This window comes from Cyrtonyx montezumae, unplaced genomic scaffold (assembly GCF_038088225.1).
Source record: "Cyrtonyx montezumae isolate F1298 unplaced genomic scaffold, pur_monq_1.0 scaffold_3, whole genome shotgun sequence".
NCBI classification, from domain to species: Eukaryota; Metazoa; Chordata; class Aves; order Galliformes; family Odontophoridae; genus Cyrtonyx; species Cyrtonyx montezumae.
Window position 1 is genome coordinate 117,601,880 of NW_027072034.1, and position 20,930 is coordinate 117,622,809.

At 40.4% G+C, this 20,930-nt stretch overlaps 1 protein-coding gene across 1 annotated transcript in view; it reads right to left on the bottom strand.

The window, feature by feature from the left end:
- Window positions 1-20,930, bottom strand: part of PLEKHG7 (pleckstrin homology and RhoGEF domain containing G7) — a 30,027-nt gene that overhangs the window by 3,498 nt on the left and 5,599 nt on the right. The window contains exons 3-14 of the mRNA XM_065743177.1: window positions 20,032-20,159; window positions 18,150-18,190; window positions 16,093-16,188; window positions 15,068-15,217; window positions 13,213-13,308; window positions 10,703-10,798; window positions 9,320-9,433; window positions 8,235-8,409; window positions 6,269-6,384; window positions 5,391-5,484; window positions 2,817-2,896; window positions 1,509-1,668 (exon numbers count right to left, since the gene is read on the bottom strand). Of these exons, the coding sequence (XP_065599249.1) occupies window positions 1,509-1,668; window positions 2,817-2,896; window positions 5,391-5,484; window positions 6,269-6,384; window positions 8,235-8,409; window positions 9,320-9,433; window positions 10,703-10,798; window positions 13,213-13,308; window positions 15,068-15,217; window positions 16,093-16,188; window positions 18,150-18,190; window positions 20,032-20,159 (1,346 nt within the window). The remainder of the gene's footprint in view (window positions 1-1,508; window positions 1,669-2,816; window positions 2,897-5,390; window positions 5,485-6,268; window positions 6,385-8,234; window positions 8,410-9,319; window positions 9,434-10,702; window positions 10,799-13,212; window positions 13,309-15,067; window positions 15,218-16,092; window positions 16,189-18,149; window positions 18,191-20,031; window positions 20,160-20,930) is intronic.

A 20,930-nucleotide genomic window follows, 5' to 3' on the forward strand; every position in this document is an offset into this window, starting at 1 on the left:
TGACAGCATTCCCCAAGGTCACACATTTCTGAGAATTTCTAATCCTTTTTTTTACTTATTTTTTTTTCTGCAAAGGCACATTTTCCAGTGGTGCTGGCTGTTCTGCTTATTGCTGTTTGTGAAATGGTGAAAATTTGAAAGCTCCCTATAGTCATTTTAATCCTTATTTTTATTGTACTCTACTCCAGTGGGTGCTGTATTAGGATGAGGCTTCCAAGGTATTGCAAGACTGTAAGTAAGCACTGGAGACTACTCTGTCTACAACTTGTAATGGTGTTGGTAGGAATATGTGGTGAAGAAGTTCAGTGATGTGGTGCAGAGTGTTGGGAAGGACTGTAGCCTGGGGCCAGAGACTGGTCTGGTCTGCAGCAGGTGACTTTGCTGGCTGTGACTGTGTCACAGGGACTCTGGTTAGAGCGTAGCAAATGCTGGCTGGAAAAAAAAAATCAAAAATCTTATTGACACCTGAACTGTGGCTTTTATGCCCAGTGTTGTATGTGCAAACCATGGGGCTGCTGCCCTGCTCTCCCAGCAGCCCAGAACTGCTGCTGTGTTGGCTTGATTTATGCTGGGCTGGTTGGGAGGTTTGTCAGGCAGCCAGACAGTGTCTGGAGCATGGTTAAATAAAAGGTTATTCTTCTCTGTACTCATCCACTTACCTCATCTTTAGTCATTTGCCTTTTATTGCCTACCTCTAGTTCCTATCAGCATTGATGCTGAATGCTAATTACTCTGGGTGAATGTGTTTCAAGGTTATCATAAATTTTACATGCTCTAGGTTTATTTTCCACATTTATTGATTTTCTACAGACTGCTGTAGCTTCCTGAGCTTCTCCTCCTAGTCCTTGGGATTAGGATGGCTGTCACGCCCTGGAGCCTGGAGATTTGTATTTCTCTTATTTCTCTTTGGTATACAAGTCTCCTGGGACTTGGCAGTGTTAGATTAAGGTGTGTGAGCTTGTGGAGGTGGCTCAGATTAAAGAGAAGACCTGACTGTTTACATGTCTCCTCCCTCACTCAACCTAGGATTTGGGAAACTACTTTAGTTAACATCCAGCTTTACTAGTCACTCTCTGTGGAGGCCAGTCCTCCTCCCCACTGTGCCCTAAGGCACACCAGGCATTATTGCAAGTGGTTTCCCATGGTGGCATGTTTGGAGGTATAGAAGAAGGGAGGCATTGACTTAGGGCGGAGGATTTCCATCCATGGTAAGAAAATAGTTGGCTCATGAAGAAGAAGTCATTGGAGTCTTCGTGCCATCTGTGGGGCGAATGAAACATACCTGAAAGTCATATGAAAGTATTTGTTTCAGGCAAGGGGAGATATGGGCTGTAACGTTGGTGTCAGAAGGTCATGGTAAGAGAGGATGTGTGAAGCCAACCACTGCTGAGGCCTTTGCATTCCATGCAGTGGTTTGTAGGCAAATAATGTCTTACCCTTAAACTGCTGCACACACCATCCATGGAGAAAGCTTTTTTGAAAACATTCACATGCACCCAGACACGCACCTGTTACGTGGATGGGGTCCACGTTTTTCAGTATTAGTCTGTCCAGTGGGATGGGCTGGTCCAAGACTTGACAAAACACACCTTCTCTTACAAACGACTGCAGCTCCGGAGCAATGGAAGGACAGACAAGGGTTAAGCCTGCATCTGAGCCTCCATATTTCTGAGAACAGAAAATGAAGTGGATTAGTATGCTGTCTGCCATCTGCTCATGAAGTACAGGCAATAAACAGCCCTAAATTATGTGTTCTCTCTTATCAAAAGCGTTCAGAGGTTTATTTGCCAGAGCAACATCAGAAACTGTTTCTCAGAAAAACTCATCAGTACCTGGAACTCTCTTGTCAAAGACATACCTTGTATTGAAATGATATGATAGAACCACAATAAAGGTCCTCAGGCAGAAAACAAAGATGTCAAAGATCCTCTTCTACCAGTCCTATCAATATCAGGAGGTTTTCTCAATTTCTTGGAGGTGTGTTTCTCTGTCTCCCCTTGTGAACGTGCAGAACACAGAATTGTTGGGTCCCCAGATGAGTCAAACCTCAGCTGGAATGTTCACTGACATGTACACAGGTAGACTCTCAGTGAGATTTGCCAGGAGGCACCAAACCCCCTGAATCCCCGCTCCTTTCATCCCCCTCCATGCTATAAGATGGAGTTGTGCAACGAATGATTCTAGATTGACAACTTTTATATATCCTATAAAGGTGGAACAACTGCTCCTATTATTTTAATATCTCTAAATTCAACCCAAACTTCTTGACTTCAAAATTAATTATTTGGCTTCGACTTAATTTACACCAACTTTGTAAACTTAACTAGCTGGTTCCTTTTCTGCATGTAAGCTTTAGGTATTTTGTCATCCAGTGCCACCTTTGGTAGCTAAATACAAAAGTTCATCTCATATAGAATTCTTTCTCATCAGTAATGCATTATCTTAGAGTAAATATCTCCATTTTAAACTAAGGGAAACCAGGGTGAGGAGAGGCAACACACAACTGGGCTGGTCTTTGTTTTCAATTCTAAACATCTTTTTATATGCTTCAATTTTTAACTTTTCTTTCCAGCAGTACTTAGATGTCTGGGTTGGACTGAATTATAAGAGGAGCATTATAAAACTTAAATTCTTGAAACTTCTGAGCTCAAGAAATCCAGCATATAAGAACAGCATCAGCAAAATGTTATAGTCCAGTATTGAAAGTCTGTCTGTAGCTCTCCTGTAACATACTGAGTCTGGAAATGGTGCATTCATTTATTGAGATGGAAAATGTGGTAACAACTGCAATCACATACTCATCTATACATTCTTACCTTTTTGTTACGTTTAATTTTGGTAATTAATAGGAAATCATCAAATAGGAAGAGGTAGACATCAAGAAGCCTCGTGCTTTCTGAGGAGGAAAATAAATACAAAAAATCAATATGATGGCGTTTTAAGGAATTTTTAAGGAATATTTTAAGGAATTGCTATTTCTACATGGTGGCACATCAATGAATCACTGCATCTTACAGAATGTTTAACAAAGAAGCATGATTTGCAGCGTAGTACACAACTACTTGTCCCCTGGTCTGTGCTCTCAAACATGGTGCTTAAATATCTTATACGTCTTCTCATAACTTTGGCTATTATTTGTACTTTGTAGTAGCTATCTTGTTATGCAAAAACAACTGCCTGTCTGCCCATAGAAGTGATCTGAATCACTTGCAGTGCTTCTGAATACAACAGCTGGCGTGCTACAAATTAGCAAATCCTACCTGGTAAATAAGAAACCTACTGAAGATGTCAGAGAAAAGGAAGTAGTGAAATACCACTCTTTCCTGGTACCCATAAATACTTGCCTGTGGCCTTTTGCACAAACCATCACCTTGATGAAATGTTAGTTGGTGTCACAAAGGCTTTCAAAAACCGCACAAATCAAGAGTTGGCTTATCTTCCTTGTTTGGAAAGTCATGAGGATGTGAGAAATGCAACAACAGGTGTCTGTGAGAATACCTCTAAGTCTAGAAATTGCTTTGCTGAAAAATCAGTTACTGTTGCTGTAGAAATGACGGGGAATAATTTAATGGAAGCAAGAGCAATTTTTAAAGTAACTTCTTGCTGGAAATCTGACCTTAAGAATCTTCAGGAACCTCTCTACATGACTGGATTTGCAGTTTTGTCCTTTGATCTTTTCCCTCTTTACAGCTCCTCCTTATTCCTTTATGTCAACTTCTCTTTCATTTCCCTGTTTTGTCTCAACTTGCTACCCTATTTAATCTCCAGAATCACTCTCCATCTCTGCTGCGGGCTTTATCCTTTCTTATCAGTCCTCTAGCTAGTCTGTAAACTGGGAGAGCCTCTCAGAGCATGAAAAACTGAGCTGCTCTTCACTGCGAATTGGGGATGCTCAGAGCTATTGCTTTCCAGGCAATTTGCAGGATGATAAAATACTTTCTTGGATGCTTTGTTCTGAAATGCCTTGTATTGAAATGTCATTTCATTAAGATTGTATAAAACACCTTCAGTAACTACTGAAAAGGAAATGCCATGAGGATCATCTTATGTGCCAGTTCAGAAGACTATAAGCAGGAAACCCAACCATCCATTTTTGATTGTGGTATTTTTAAATAGAAACTGATAGCAGAAGGATTATTTGCTACTTGAACGTTCTGACAAAGAACCTGCATTTCTTTAAACAGAAACTTTCTAGTATTTCCTTCTGGATTCTAAGGTTGCTAGAAAACATCAAATTGTGGTCTCAGTGGCTGCAGTTTCATTCAAAGAAGCACAATTCACCTTAACAACAGATTTGTCTGAATCAGGAGTGTGACATTAGGACATGCTTCTTTCTTTGTGCAGAATTATATTTCAGTTGTCTTGAAAGATATTTCATCCAGACAGGTGGCCGGATACCAGACGCTGTAATATTGCAGATTGCAGGCAGCTGGCTGTTGTGGGTAAGAGTTACCCTCACGCCTTCTCCATTTTCTGATTACGTATTGCAAGAAGAAATGTGGCCGCCCGATGGCCACCCTTATGTCACTGCATCGTCTGCTGATGCATTGTCAAGAGAGCAACAAGTACAGTGAGAAAGCTGGCAGAAGTGGCTTTCTTCCTCCACTGCCCACCACCCCATATGCATCAGCAGTAACCTTTCCCTCTGCTTTCCACGTCCCTGGTACTGCACCTTCTCTGTCACTGTGTGGGAAAGAAAACCACGGTGTTTGGTACCTGTGATGGTACCTGTGAGTCTGGAGATGTGACTCTCAGCACTGCCAGGGTGGTAGGTAGCTGGAGCACAGCAGTAGAGATCAGCACAGTGATATGGGACCGCATTGCTCTATGTGGCATTAGTGACACGCTGGTGAGTGAGCTGTTGATGGAAGGGAAGCCACTCAGCTTGCTGTTGTTTACGTATTACCTCCTTGTTCCAAGCTTTGCATCAAAGCAGCAGTCTTAGCAGAGATGAATTACAAAATGAAGAAGGAAAATCTGACTTTTCATTTTAAATAGTGTGCAACATGTGGTGCTGATATCAGTTCCCAGGCACGTGGGACACTTTGTATAGGACAGTCTAAACTTCCTGATTTTTATTTATTTCTTTTTTTTTTTTTTCAAATTCTTAAACCTGACAGTGTAACTCTCCCTCTAAGTGACAGGCATAGGCAAGTCAAGCTGATTTTCTGAGCACCTGGCAGATTGAATGTCCAGATGTGAAGATAAGCAATCATGAGCATTACTCATCCCTTTGGCAGTCTGGCTATTTCTCAGGCTCTCTCTGACAAGATGTTTGCTTCTTCTTTCCTGCAGCTGCCCAAATACTGTCTTAGAATTCATCCTGGGCTGCCATAACAAAGTGTAATTTTCCAAAGCTGACCCCTAATACCAGGATGTAGGAACATTACCTGCCAGTGTCAGCCTCCCATCATGAAGAAGTAGTCTGCTTGGTGAAGACAAAATGTTTTCATTGCTGTTCTCTCTCAAGTTTTGCTTCAAACACTACACCAAAAAGAGAAAGAGTGAGAGAATGGGGAATCACACACATCTGATTACAAACTGTGAGGCACCCAACAGTTAAATGGAAACCACACATACTGTTGTATCAGGCTAAATACACCATGCCACTACAAACTGAGCATGGCTGAGTTTCTTCAGCAATGCTATTGCTTAAATGTGTTTAAGCTTTTGAAATGTTAAGCTGGGTTTTTCATTTCCGGAGTAAATGTAATGGTTTTTGCAGCTCTGCGCATGAATAGACATAATCCTTGAGGTGAGACTCGCCTGATGATATTACCATAAAGCTGTTTAAAGTCTGTTTGTCTGGGTGAGGGAGCAACCACAAAAGAAAGGTGCATATGTTCCCAGGGATGCTGGGTAACTTTTTAAATGATATTTAAATAAGAAATAGGAAATCAGCTTACCATGAAGAGTGGAAGAAGCAAATATTTCTTATTTGCTCCGCTGCTTAAAAAAAAAAGTATTAATGGTTATATCTACCCCATTTTATTCTACTCCCTAAAAGAAGACACTGGAGAGTCCTCCTGGCTCATCCCATTGTATTCTCTGGGATGTTAGCAGAGAGCAATCCATGCTGCCATCCAGGGGACTGTGTGCAGTCCAAGCGTTCACCTACAGCATTTGTATGCTTAGGCTGTGGCTGCTCCTGCTGGTGCAGATTCCCCCACTGCAACTGGAGTACAGACAACCAGTTGACTTGAGGCTATGTTATAGATAGCAAGCTAGGCCTTCCCCAAGGAAAAACACCATTAAAAATTCTGCTTACCTCTGGCACAAAGAATCTCTTGTCACGATCCCAGACTTGAGGCCAAATTATGACCTCATGGAGCTGCCTGAATTTCTGAAAGTTGTCCAACCACTTGACTTTACCTTCCAGATCCCCTGAAATACGTAAAGCATCAGTTACTGCCAAGGCTGGCAAAAAAAAATAGGCTGCTTTCTTAAAGGTGATGAGTACCGGTTATCTCTAGTAGAATTCAAAGGATGGAGTCCTGGCTTCACTGGAGACAATGACTAAACTCTTCTTAGATCAGCAGGATATCAAACTATGGATTCAAACAGGCCTGAATTCACTGCTGAATGCAAAAGTGCTATCCATTAATCTGACTTAGCAAGTGGAGGAATTGTATAAAACTCATTTAAACATTTGCCTTAAAAATTCTTGGAAAAAAATCTGCCTTTCTAAACTGAAGTGATGAGAGAAAAATAATTTTCATTATGTACAGTCTGATTAAAAGACTTGAAATTAAGGAGAGCTTTTTAAGAAGAAGCATTGCTAGAAGTGGCTGAAGTATTTAACTGGAATGGGTGTGCCTCAGTATGTGAAAAATGAAGATTTCAGTCTTTGCTGATTGAGGGCCATTGTGGGAGAAAGTTTAATGGACTTACAATTTAACTTCGAAGTTTTTGTGTTGAATGATGTTGCAAAAGGTTGTTTCAGATGATGCGCATATACACCAGAAAAGGAATTCTGGAACTGGTGCTGTTCCTTATGTCACTGGCTTACTTATTGACAAATTATGGCAGACCTTAGTCAGGTCTGTGAATAAAGAGGCTGACAGCTCCTGTCTTGGTTTTCCTTACCTTAGAGGTAACCTTAGAGATAATGTAAGCAAATCCTGAATACTGCAAGGGCCTTTGTTTTTGTTGCCAATAAAGTTCCCTAGATATCCCATGGCATTGTGGGGCCATATCCACATTTCTTTCGTCCCAGAAGAGCTCCACTCCTTAATGACAGAAAAACACCTTATTTTTTGGGAGCAATGACTGGAAAAGCCCTCTGGCTGCTTTCTTCAACAACCTCAGTAAGGAAAGGGGCAAGCCCAAAGATCAGCGATGGGGGTCATGATGAGAGTTCCCAACTGGAGACACATGCTGTACCCTGGCTGTGTACCCTGCTGCCCCCTGGGGTGAACAGGACCCTACCCTGCTGGAGCCCTGTTTATCTTGGTGGGCAGCTTTAGGTGGTCCTGCCCTGAGTGCTGCTGGTGGCATGCGGCCTGTGTCTCTGCCAGCTGAGATCAGCCAGATGGGCATCTGAGTGATGCACTGTCTTGTCTTTAATTTTGTGGTCTTCCTTCTTAGAGCTGCCTTTAGAGCATAAACCTGTCTGCAGATGTGTGACCATAAGGAATCCACAGCTTTGTTTATTGTTTCTTGAATAAGACTGAATTGATAGATTTCTTAGAACAGAATTCAGCAACAGCAAGAAATAGTCACAACAAAAAGAAAACTTTCTAGACCAATCCCTTCTTTTTCTACAATAGCTAGAAAAAAGCTGGAGCTCTGATGGCTCATCTGCTGCTTTTCCTGGTAGGACCCTGTCATTTAGCAAAAGGTCACTGGCATAATATCCCCCTTGTGAGTGGTATTTTATCCTATTAAGGATTAGCCCCAACAAATCCTCTTCAGACATAAATCCAACTCAAAGACTACTTTGTTTGGGATTTTTCTTGATTTGTTCCAATTTGTGATCTGCTCTTAATTGTTTCCATGTCGCTGCAGATGACTCTGGGCCAACACAAGTGAGTCACTGATGTGGGAGTCCTGTGACCTCGCTCAGAGGGCCCAGGGGTGGCACCAATCATTTCCTACGGAATGAGGAGGGACTGGGGATTGTAGAAAGGCATGCACATCCTCTCTGCATCCCTGCAGGGAGGTCAGCCTCGAGCAAAAAACCACATAACTTGGTAACTGTAAATTGCATGTTTGACTTAACCATAGGTACTTACGTATGGACTTTTCCATCTTCTCTTTGAGTGACCAGATAGAGTCTTTTTCTGTTTTATCTGTGCTCCTCTTCCAGATATTGTTCAAGAGGAGAGGATAGCGGGTCAGGCGGTGCAGAGGAGCCACCAGCAGTTCTGGCAGGTGCAGCCTCCTGCACTGCTCCTTCTGCTCACACCACTGCTGGAGACAAAGAACACATCTCTTAGGCCTCTGTTTGCTCTCTGACAATGAGATGTATGCATATTTCTTCACCATCAACTCCAATGAGACAGGCTAATTAAAGACAAACTTCTTACTGAGGGTAAGGGTGATGTAAAGGCTTACATGCAGTTATTGCTTTCAGGCACAGACAGAACCTGCTCTATTGTTTTAACTCTGTGAATGTTGCCTCTTCAGTGGCTGCTTGCTGTACCGTCCAGGGTGCTGCTTCTTCTCTAAAGGAGTGTGGGTTAATGAATACCCTTAAGCAAGAAAAACAGCCCAGCCTTCTTAAGGCAGCCTGGCCAAAACTCTCCCTGCTCTTTCACTGTGGGCTCCCAAGCCATGTGAAAGCACTGATGTTCTCCTGGCTTTGTCTCCTCTTTTTTGGCTTGTATTATGTCCCCCTTTGCTTATGGAGTAGGAAGTCATGATACTCTGGCTTTGAGGTCGGTGTATATCACTGCTGATATGAGGAAGGCCAGGCCACCCGTGGGTAACAAGCAGAATGTTGGTGTTGCCCATTTCCATGAATCATCTTCAGCCCTGACCCTCTCAGCCCATCAGTGTGTCAAGTGATTATGTGTGGAACACATGAATACTTCAGGCTGGCAAGTGTGTATTCTCTGCCTGTAGAGATGCATCCTTTTTTTTTTTTCCACTTTTGACTACTTTCTACTCTTGTCTATTCTAAATTACGAATACAGACCAAGGGAAATGTATACTTTGAAGGAGGACTTCGTATCTGTGGTTATTCTCTGTGGTTCAAATATTTATGTAAAATGTTGACTACGCAATTTTGCTTCCAGTGAACTTTTCTGGTCTGCTGATAAAATCCTGCCAAAAGACAGAATGGCTGGAGATAACAAGAACAAAACCATCACTTTACCTTCAGGTAGATGCCAAAGTCTTCTCTTTGTCTCAGCTTTTCCAAGTAGAAGACAGCAGAGGTATAATTGAGGCAATAAATCTGGTGTGTCTGGCAGAGGTCACCCTGGAAAAACTGCAGAAGAGGCTTGAAAGCTCGTCAAGAATGAAAAATGTGATGACAAAAGGAGAAGCAACGCTTTTAGTTTTGTAATGTGGGTTTTACCTGAGGTTACCTTGTACCTAAGGGGAGAGTGGCAGAGGGAAAGGGAAAAGTTAAAAGAGTGAAGGGTGAGTTAAACAGTACTAAAATTTCAACAGTGATAAAAAAATAAAGGGGAGGGGAAGGGTTCAAACAGTGAATGGGAGCCCAGTTCTAATGGCTCTGCAGAGAAAAGAAATAGTATTAGATTTTGTTCTATTTAGAAATAAAGGAAGTGAAATTGATGTAGAAACTGAAGATCAAAAACACTGTTTCTGCGGGCGGTTTATGTGACCTCACGTAACATGTCACTTTATGTCCAAGAATGTTAGATAGCTCTTAGAAATACTGAATGACATCAGTGATAAAACATATTTTTTTCTGGGATTGGAGTACTTGCAGTTGGAGGAAACAGGGGGAAGAAGCCCAGCTTTAGCCTCTCTTTGCCTTTTTAAAATCCTGAACATGAAGTAGGGTCTTTCCCAGAAGCTTTCTATTGGTCTCTAGTGCTAGGATGAGTTCAAGTCTGGCTATCACAGTAGTAAACTTGAGGATTTTGTGTCTGTATTAATATTACATACTGTTTGACCATAAGGAAGTTGTGCAGGAAATAGAATGCTTGTGAGAGAGCCCCTGAACATTGTTCTCACTCTCTTGTCTGTCACGTTGATGATCTGAATGTCTTGACAGTAGCAAGGTAGCTGTATCTGTTCATTCTTCTCACTTAGCAGACACAGACCAAGTGCATGTGTATCCCATTGAGCTCTTATATAGTCACTTGAATACATTTGTGGATCTGGTCTGTGGAGTAAAGGAAGGCTCTACATGATGGATTCGAAGGAGGCAGGGTACAGCTGAAGACTGGGCTAGTGTCTGGCTTTAGGGAAACCTCTCCCACTGAGGGAGAAGTTTGGTTCTGCTGGTGACAAAGCCTCCTCAAGGTCTGGGCTAAGTTTCCCTAGGATGGGAAAATCTTTCCATGCTTTGTACCATGTTCAGAGAAGCTTTCCATGATCACCTCAAACATGTCCATGAATAAAAATGTCCTACTGGTGGGAGGTACTTGAGGCTAAGACCAAACTGCCTGTGACAGCTGTCATATTCTTGACTGGCTTGACTGCTTTAAGGCACCTGCATGCTCTGATAAACGATCTGTTCCAAGGACCTGCTGAGGTTAAATGAGAATACTTATAATTATGTTACCTCTCTGAGTGTGGAGATGAAATTCGTAGGTGATCCTGACTCAGTGACGTGTTCTTTCACAGTTTCAAAAAAATGTTCCACAAAGCTGAGACTTATCTAAGTAGTGGGGAGATGAAGAGAAATTAGCATGACTGAACTTCCTAAGTTTAAAATAACTTTATTTCTCATTCCTGACCTCTTCAAAGTCTTCAGGTCTAACACTTATCTCCCTAACATTGCCAGGATTAGCTTCAGAAAATCACACCAACTGCTTTAATTAGTCAGAAGATAAAATAAATCTATACAGATACCCAGTTATGTCATGATAATATCCACGTGATTAAAGCTTTGAAACAGGATTATGTTACTCCATTTATGCTTACTTTATGGTAACAGCTGTATTGCACATGAGCCAACATGGAAAATCACAATGGATGAATGCAGTCTACTGGAAAACGCTGTCTGTGACAGCTGTGACAACTGAAGCCTTCACACTCACTTGAAGAAAAAAATCATGTTTTGTAGTTTGAGTTTGATTTATGCTCTAGGAGATGAGAAAAATTCTATGAAATGGCTTAAAATGTAGAAACTGCATTTAAAAACCCAGTATTTCCTGCAAGTTAACTTTAAGTGTTCCAATCATATTGAATTACAGATTTGGATACAATCAGATCCAGTCAGATGTGGGTGAAAGCCTGTTCCTAACCTCTACTTGCCTCCCAAAGTGTTTGCTTCCAAATGTGCAACCAGGTTGCGCTTTGGACCAAAGTTTTGTTCAGTTGTAAAGAAAGAATTGTGTAGGTTCAGCATGTTGACGGGCTCAAACTCTGTGCTGCCCATGGTTAGATCATACAGCAGTCCTGGCCAGATAAGGGCTATCAGATGTGTTTAAAGGCTTTGTCAGGTCTTTATCAACCTTGACATTTTCTCCAGGCATAGTTCTGAAAAACATATGTTGTTGCATTACCTAATATTTCCCCATGACCAGAAGAGAGCACCACCACCCTCTGTGATACTGCTTTGAACTGCTGTTGTAGCTGCATGCTCTGCCTTGTTTGGGGCTGAGGCTGTTCATGGGACAATGCATCTTTCTTTTTAACAAGGGCTCATTTTGCACCTTTGACAGCATGCTTTTTTTTTTTTTCATGGATTCAGCCTGCTGTCAAGAGGAAAGGCATGCAGTAAACTTCAGGGAAAAAAAGCATAGAAGGCATAGAGAGTAGCTACTTTTTTCTTACATTTGCTAACTCTTTTGTAAACAGGTATGCACATTAAATGATAATTTCTCATAAATAATGAAAACAAAATGAGAGAATAAAAAAAGGAAATTGTATTAAAGATCATTCTCTCAAGTCACAATGAAACTCCAACCAAACTCAAAGTATTATTTGTTTCCTAAATCACATGCAACAATAGACATTGTTTCCTTATTTAAGTAAGAATGAAAGGGATCGGCAATGACAGATCAACTGAATTCTAGTAGCTAGATGACTTTTATGATCTTAGATCACAGCAAGCACAAGGTGAAACTCATCAACTAAAATCTTTTTCCTTGTATCTCCAAACACGTTCCTCTGGTGAGCGGTCAACCAACCACTGAGCAAAGATGTGCTCATGCATTTGAGCTCTGTTTAGTTGTCCCTGCTCTGACAAACTTTTCTGCTCTTCTTGCTTTGCAAAAAAAAGAAAAGTGAGATGTTATAGTTAAGTCAAAGGTGTAACAATAAGAGACAGAACTTGAAGTAGGAAACTTATTTAGGATGTGTGATATGGTTATGAGACGTTGTGAGAATGATTGACCAAAGTCATTCAACTTATGAAGTTAAAGAGCCCCTTCCAACATTCACTTTGCCATTAAGGGTAAGGAGTTTGTTGGGTTTTCTTTTGTAGTCCCAATAACTCTGAAGTAAAAGAAAAGTTCTATACTTCTAAAGCTATCTAAAAGCTACTCTGGATTTATGGGCTGCTTTAAATTTCAGGAGGACCTCCTTCCAAGTAACCACAAGTAGCATAGAGACAGAGTACACTGCAGCCAAGCCTCACCTTCGCATTCCTTCTGGAAGCTAGGGGGTGGGTAACACATGGATGCAGATCATTAGCTCTGTGTTGGGGATTGTCCTTCATCCACACAGAGGAAACCCTGGCTGCAGAGGGGTGGTGTCATTTTGTTTTTCTTTGCTTTATCAGTGTGGCTTAGTAGATATCAAAGCCCATCTATTTGAGAAAGGAAGCTTGTCTCTGAAATGTTGCTCTTCTTAATTTTGCAGTAAGGATTGTGTAGTTGGTGTCTAGGTTCATAAATCCTTTTAAAAGGACATTGTTTCTGAGAAACATAAACTCCTGTTTACTTCTGAAGGAACTGTTGAATGAGCTCACCGTCATCTTTTGCTGGTAATTATTTGAAGTCATTTTCAATTGCATGTGTTGAATCTGAATAGAAACCTTAGTGTTGGCTCCTCATCATTTTATTGGGCTGACAGGTTTCTGATCTCAGTACAACTTGCATTTTCTTAATTTTATTTTTTACTCACCTTATTTAACTCTTCCACATTTGCAAAAAGTCTCCATAAGTCCACATCCAAGAGAAATTCATTACTCTGGAGGTATTTTAGAGTGTTCATGAATATCTTTATAAACAAAAGAATATCTTTATAAACAAAACAAATCCACGTTATTCAGCAGTTGTGCTTATTTATATATATAATGCTGTTTTCATGAAAAGAACATGCATTGAAATGATTCTTTGATTTGGGCAGTAGATGATGCTATGAGAACCTTTTCCTGATCTGCCTGAGTGCTAAATACAGGGCTTTGTGCAAGGGGCAGGGTATGAGCTATTGCTCTTTGTGCAAGGGGCAGGGTATGAGCTGTCTACTCTCTGCAGCTACTGCAGAAATAGCAACATCCTTGGTATCTTCTCTGTGCGAATGGGGCTTCTGAGCCTACTGGAGATAGGTAGGGAAAAAAAATAGCATAGGCATTGTAGAGTTACAGATTTAGCTGGCTTTTTAAAACACCCTCCTAACCCATACTGAATAAGGTGTTGGAAGCCAACATGGAAAAAAGTTGTTGGAATAGCACAAGCAAAGCGCTTGTGCAGGTTTTACATCTCGTTGGGTTGTTCTGCTAACCTGTATGGAATAAAAACTGCCTTTGTATTTATTGACTGTTTAAGATGGTGCATTATCTAAGCTCTTATAGGGATCTTGGAGCTGTGCTGAATCTGACCTACAGCTGAAAAAGGCTTATTGTGGTGAAAAGGCTTGTGTGTGAAAAACATTAATAAAAAAAAACTCTCATCAGTCAGATGCTGAGACTGAATTGCTGGTGAGTGTGCAGCCTTTCATAATTCCTTAGTTGCCACAAACTGTAGACCTGAGAGCTTAAAAGGGATTTACTGTGATCCTGAAGTGATCTATGGAGATTCATTAAAATTAGTGAAATAATTTTTCTAGGATTCACCTGTTTTATTTATTTAAACAATCCTTCAACATCTCTAAACAGAGCCAAGAAGGAAGGACGCTTCCATCCTGTTGAATTGTTGTTCCCTTTCCTGTCTCTTTCTATTCTGTAAAGGAGAAGGAACTCAGCCCACTCCCCTATTTATTCCATTTAGCTTACAATACTTCTTGTACTGCCTAGACTACTTATTCAATGACATAGAAAATGTTTCATTAACTTTATCTGTTTTTCCTTGAACTAATATTAAAATTGAGATCATCTGTGCAGAATAAGAGAAAAACAGACAGGAAGAGTTATAGGGAAGCATCCATCCTTTTAAATAGTTAAACTAATTTATGATGTGTGATAAATATAAATATTATGCACTGATACTATTCTTAGTTATAGCTTTTCTATTCTTGATCGTACTAGAAAACTTTTACAATTTGCAGAGATGGAGACAACCTGGAGTTTTTGGGAGGAGTTATTGGTTTGCTTCTTTTCTCGTGAGATCAGGACCTGCTGTTTTCATGCTTTACTGAGGAATATCTAATCATAGATATGCATGAAGTTAAACCAAGAGTATTTTATAGACTTGTGGTGGGGAAATATCCAGTAGAGTCAGTTGGAGGATGGTGGCTTCCATTCAGAGTTAGTAAGAGGAGTTGTGAAATATCATCCAAAATTACTGGAAGAATCTGCGATCATAATGTATTTATGAAGCACTGAAATTGATGTCTAGAGAAAGAGATTACATCAAGAAGATTAAGAAAAAAGGAACAACAACCAAAGGAAATGAGAAAAGCAGAAGGAAGACAAGTGTAAGAAAAAGCAAGAGCCCTGTAGACACCAAATGAGAGGTGGTTACAGGTGGCTTCATGTCTTTTATGCTACCAACAGGGCAAATAATGTTTAATCATTTTTGAGAATTGTAATCTGAAGTACCATCTTGAGAACAAGCAAATGATCCAGTAAGTAACTGCATTCACTTGTGAAAAGTTCCCATACTGCTTCTTCCTTTTTTACTTGCAGTCGGCCATTGACATCTTCCTGCTCAGTTTGTTGAGCCTTTATAAATTCATGCCAAGATTTGCTCTGTGATGGAGGAGGAAGAAAGAATAACCAACTTGCATCAACTGTTTCAGACCAAATGAGAAGAATCGATGAACTATTTGCTCATGTAAAGAATTCTGCTGCCCATATGAGTGATTCTTTTGCAAAAAGCTCAGTGTCCTTTAAAAAGATTAAAGAACTCTCTGAAATTCTTCTGCAAAGTATTCATAATATGAACACAAGGAATTTAAGGGTGGCACAGAATGATACCTTATGTTTGTAGGATTTTGTATCAAAAAAAAAACAACAGTGGGCAGCCTGCAAATGTTAATAAATTTCATTTGTTATGGGGCTAGAAAGCAGGAATTTTATGATGGCCTCTGAATTTTCAGATGATAAAGTCAACATACCCTAGGATTAGATCTTCAGAGGTACTTGGATACCGTTTTTCTTGGTCCTGGAGCGGCCACCATCAGCTGACTGACCTGCTCCTAAGTCAGATGCTCAGTTGTAATTTAGGTGCTGATAGGGGTCCTAAACAAACAAGTCTGTGGAGACCTGAGTATAATAGTTTGCTCTGAGAAGCAAAAGGGTGAAAGGACAAGTGGGTTGGCTTGTGAGCAGGTTGTCTTGCTGCCTTTCTCAGAGGAAGGTGCCTTCCCACACCAGGGCAGCACAGCAAAATCTGAATGGTATGAAGGCTGTTGCCTGCCTCGACTGACACTCACATTGCTCCCCTCCTCCATTTCAAACTATTAATCTATACTTCTGTTTATGCTTCAGTTTTACAGATAGGATTCATATCCAGATTAATGTACTGAAAAATGTTGACTTGAGGATAAAACTTCTGTCTTATTTTCACCCATAAGAGTTTAACAGATAGATGTCTTGATACAAGATATTGAGAATTTTGATACCTTGACACAGCAAAAATCATATGTGCCGCAGTCTATGGCCTTGATGGTTGAAAGACAGTGTTCCAGACCAGATGCTTGCTTCTGTTTGTCTTTACTCTGTTTAATGAAAAAAAACAACAACACTTTAATTCATACAATGTTTAGAATACTAATATGCTTACTCAGCTTAATAACCTTGCCATTTTCTGTAAGATCTGTGCACTTAACCATGTGATTTTTTTTAAAATCTCCATGCTTTCCAACTGAGATGGCAGGTTTATTTGTAGCTGTGATCTGTGTGTGTAGGTGTCTTGGAGGTGTGGGCATGTAAGGTCTTGTTTATGCAACAAAATGGTCTTTGGCAGGGGAAGCCATTGGTATGGCAACAGGCAATGGGCTACCACCACAAAGCAGAACAAATGACGTTTCATGTCCTTCAGCACAGAGAGAAGCATGAAACAACAAAACTCAGATTTGAAATCCTCTTCCTTCCATCTTAGTTAAACGAATATTAGGTGAATTTTATTTTTTTATTTGAATTGAAAAACTCCTTTGGACAGCTGCATAGTAACACCAGTAAACCAAATTTTATAAAAATTAAGGAACTAGAGGATTTTTTTCTGAGGGATAATGAAATTAATAACAATAGCTTTTGGTTTTGCTTTACTTGTCAGGACAGCAGTGCCATGTAAAAAGTTTAAGCAACATTTATGAACTAAAATTTCATGCTGTGTTTAGATTTATAAGATGGTTGACTATGTTTTATCTGCTCCCTGGAACTATGTCCTCGTACTTCGCATCTTTCTGTTTGAATTTTAGGCACCGAACTCCAGCCAATCTTGAAATAAACACATTATATAGTATATACAATCAAAACCAAATAGTATAAGTATATACTATATATTTATATAGTACTTGAAATTCACAGTTCTCTTAGTTCTGCAAGTTAGCTTGCAGTGGAACAGGAGCAATAACAAAATGCACTTAACAAATGCATGAAGAATACATTTATATAAATAAAATTTTATGCACTTTGACAATATCAGAAATCACTTGAATAAATACATGTGAAATTTGTAATAAGATACATATAATTTTTCTGAACTTAAAAATGTAATTTTAGGCTATTCTCCCTGAAATTCTATGTAAATGCTACCAAAGTGATGACTCTTACGCATGCTAATCCAAGCAGTTAATTTACTTGCACAAACTCTTCTTGGTTAGTAAAGACTTAGGAAATAAAATATAAAAAATTATTGGAATGTTCACAATTGTATCTTTTGGTGTGGAAAGTTATCAAGGCACTTGTAAATTATCTTGAAAAGGCATTTGGATCCCATTGTCAGTGAAAACTTTCATAGTTGGAGAAGAAAAGGGAATGCTTTTGGAAAGAAAATTAAATGAAGTGCTATGATGTGTGCTTTCATTGGTTAGCATCAGATTGCACATGAGGACAGCAAAGGCCTAAAGAAGCATCTGAAAGCTACCTGTAAGGTAAAGCTTAGATCCTTTCCACACCAGGCAAAGGAAGGTCTGGTTTGCCATGTGGAAAATATATGACAGGATGTTTGGAGCAAGTGACTGAATCACCAAGCTCCCAGGGATGCTGCTGCAGTGGGTGAGTTGCAGGGCCATGGCCCCAGCTGGCACCACTTGCTGCAGGGCATAGACACCTTGTGCTCCCTTTACCATGGCGAGCTGCCTTGGGTGTCTGCAGCTAAAGTCATCAAATGACATGTCCTGTGAAAGGTGTGCCTTTGTTGCCTGCCCTGTGCTGTCCCTCTGGTGCTGTACAGTGGAGATCTCTCCTCTTGCTACCATGCTGGCCCTGGGAGGCAGGGGTGCTTGCTGGTTGTCTTAGCACATGCAGAGGCTGTGCTGTTGGAACCACCCTACCTTCACTGCAGATGAATGACTACGAGGGTGCTTGGTGCTGGGGGAGCTGCAGCTTGCATGTTCAGCCCACCTGCTGGCTGCTTTTCTTCATGGGCAGTGACATAAATAAACTTTTTTCACCCGGGTTAGTTGTATGAGAAGGCAAGGTCAGCGCAAGGGAAAGAATGTGGTGAAATACTCACGAGTCCTCTTTTGGCAAAAGGCCATCTTGGTTTTTTGGATTCTAATGGGAAAAACAAATGTGTTGTAAGTAAAGAGACAAATATCTAAAAATAAAACTGTTATTTATGTATTCCCCCTACCACCCCTCCCCTGCAGTGAATCCCAATATAGTACGCTCTACTTGGCTCGAATGTAATACCTATATTTAGACTTTTTGTGCACCAGACTTTATATCCATTAAGGTTGTTGAGATGTCTATCTGTGACAGTATCTTGGATGATGCTGAACACTCCCACTTTCTGCAGATGATCTGTGTGTGATTGCTAGTTCTTAACATGGGACAATGCATCATATCTCAGGTCAATTCTTAAAGATGCCTATTGTTTTGAAGGAAGAATTAGCATATATCTGCTCTTCAGAGGTATCTTGGGTCTATGCAGGTACTTATACTTTATATGAATCTAATAAGATTGCTGTAATAGAAAGAACATCATCTGTACAGATTAGTTTCTTCAGAAGGAAGAATATCTCTGTGTAAAGTCATGCCCATGGGATGACAGCTGGAAAACTTACAGGAATAAACAATCCTAAAGTCCCCAGGCCTCAGAGTAGTCATGGGGCTCGCACAACAGTGCAGGCTGTAATTTATGATCCTCACTGAGGATCATGGAAAGCTGGTAATCCAGATGTGGGAATGCACTGGTGGGAGGTTAGAGATGCCTAAGTATACTCAGCATGAAATATGGAAAGCTTTTCTGAATTCATGGTACCTTCAGGCTTTCAGAATTGCAGTTTGAAACCATCTCATAGGTTTTGAAGTATGGGATAGCTGGTTTATTTGGCTTATTTGCTTTTATTAAAGCATGACCTTAATAATTACACTTTTTGTGGAAAATTCTGATCTCCAGCCACAAGCATCTTCCAGTTTCTGGTAATCACATTGTACCCTATGCTACATAGGTTGCTCTGAAAGTAATGCCTTTTATTTATTTTCATAGAAACTATAATAGAAACAAATAACACAATAATTCTATTTGATAGAACCAATTCTCAGCTACAAAAATACTATTTTTCAACATAGTCAACACTATTAGCTGTGTGTTTTCACCAGCAACAAGCAAAAGCCTGTATGCTGTGCTTGTAGAAATATGCACCAGTGGAGGTGACCCACTGTTGCCACTGCTGAAATGTGCCACTCATTGCCTCAGTGTGACATCTACAATCTGGTTTCCATTAAATGTTCAGCAAGTTTCAATGGGTGCCATTTTTTACTCTGCATGGAGGAATTCAATGTCACACCTTCACTTCATACATACTTCCATGTCAGATGCAATTTTGTCAGACAGTCCCTTTGCTGCCATTTGTCACATGACAACAAAATGTAACAGAATATCGGTGGGAAAATTCAGCCTCTAATGCCATACCACCATCACCCGCCTCTGATGTCATGGGCCAACATAATAAAATAGGAGGCAATGCTTTCAGAGCAGCCCTCGTATATTACACAACAGATATTTAAGGAAATTGTGGGTCTACATTTTGGTGTTGGAAGGTCTCATGAATAACCAGTGGCCATGAATTGGGTCTGCTATCTTTGTGATTAGCTGAAGTTGTCCTGGTAGGCAGCTGTAACGCAACTGATTACAGATGGAAGTCCTGGCCTGGGCCCTGGTTGCTGCTGGAGAGTGTGGAGGTGGTCTGTCTAGCCCTCCTCAACTACTTCTGTTTTGCATTCACCTATAAAATAAAGGAGAGACCCTAGATTGAGGAGGATTTTGTAATGAGCGCTGTCATTTTTATTGCATTGATCCTTCTTCTGTCCCTCCTTCCCATCCCATGCATACACACGCTTGTCATAGCTATCGTGGGGTGTGGATGAGTGAAGCTCACCCTATGTCTGACCTGCGTTTAGCAGCAGGGCTGTGTGGGGCAGGTAGTCCAAGGCACTGTCTGACACCAGAAGGTCTCCAGGGAACACCTCGAGTCCTGGCAAGCTCACCACCACGGAGCTACGCCTGCGCTCGGCTGATCTGTGAGACCCAACAACAAAGCACGTCATCTCTCCTCACGTTGGAAGGAATTCCTGAAGTGCTCCTGGCTGATATGGGAGAAAGCAAGCTAAAAACTGAATCACAGTGGCTATGGCATAAGATATTAAATGAGAAATGAGAAAAAAATTTCCAAAGCAGCAAATATCCTGTTATCTTTCCAGCGGCTCAGTGTTGCTAAGAATGAAGTGTTTCCATCTGTATCTTGCCTGAGAAGAGCAGTACCTGGGAATTTAAATATTGGGAAATCATGTGTTCTTCTAAGATTAAGCAAAAAATAGGGCAAGACTGCAGAACAATTTTGGCATTGACAGGAGCAGTTAAACATTGTGGCCCTAGATGACTTATGACTTTTGAACTTTATATACGTTAGGTGATATCAAGAAAAGACAATATAGCAGTGAGTTTATTTTCTGTAATATATTTAACTATTTGGCTAGTTTGTGACATGTTCTCTCTAAATTTTTAAGGTTTTTTTTTTTCCGTATAATTCAAATATTTTGTGTTTTGAATATAATGTGGTCTAGTCAGCCCACTGATCTGAAACCAATGCATCTTTCCAACTATTGTTGTTACTAACAGAGTTCATTGTCCAGGATGTAGACCCATCAAGAGGAATGACAGAGGCATTCTATATCCAGCAGTGTGTGCCAGAGGCTGCTTGCATTTAAATACATAAATTATTGGTGGATATCTAAAACATTCTTGGATTCTGTTATTAACTCATGCCATTACCTAATTAGTGGTGTTATC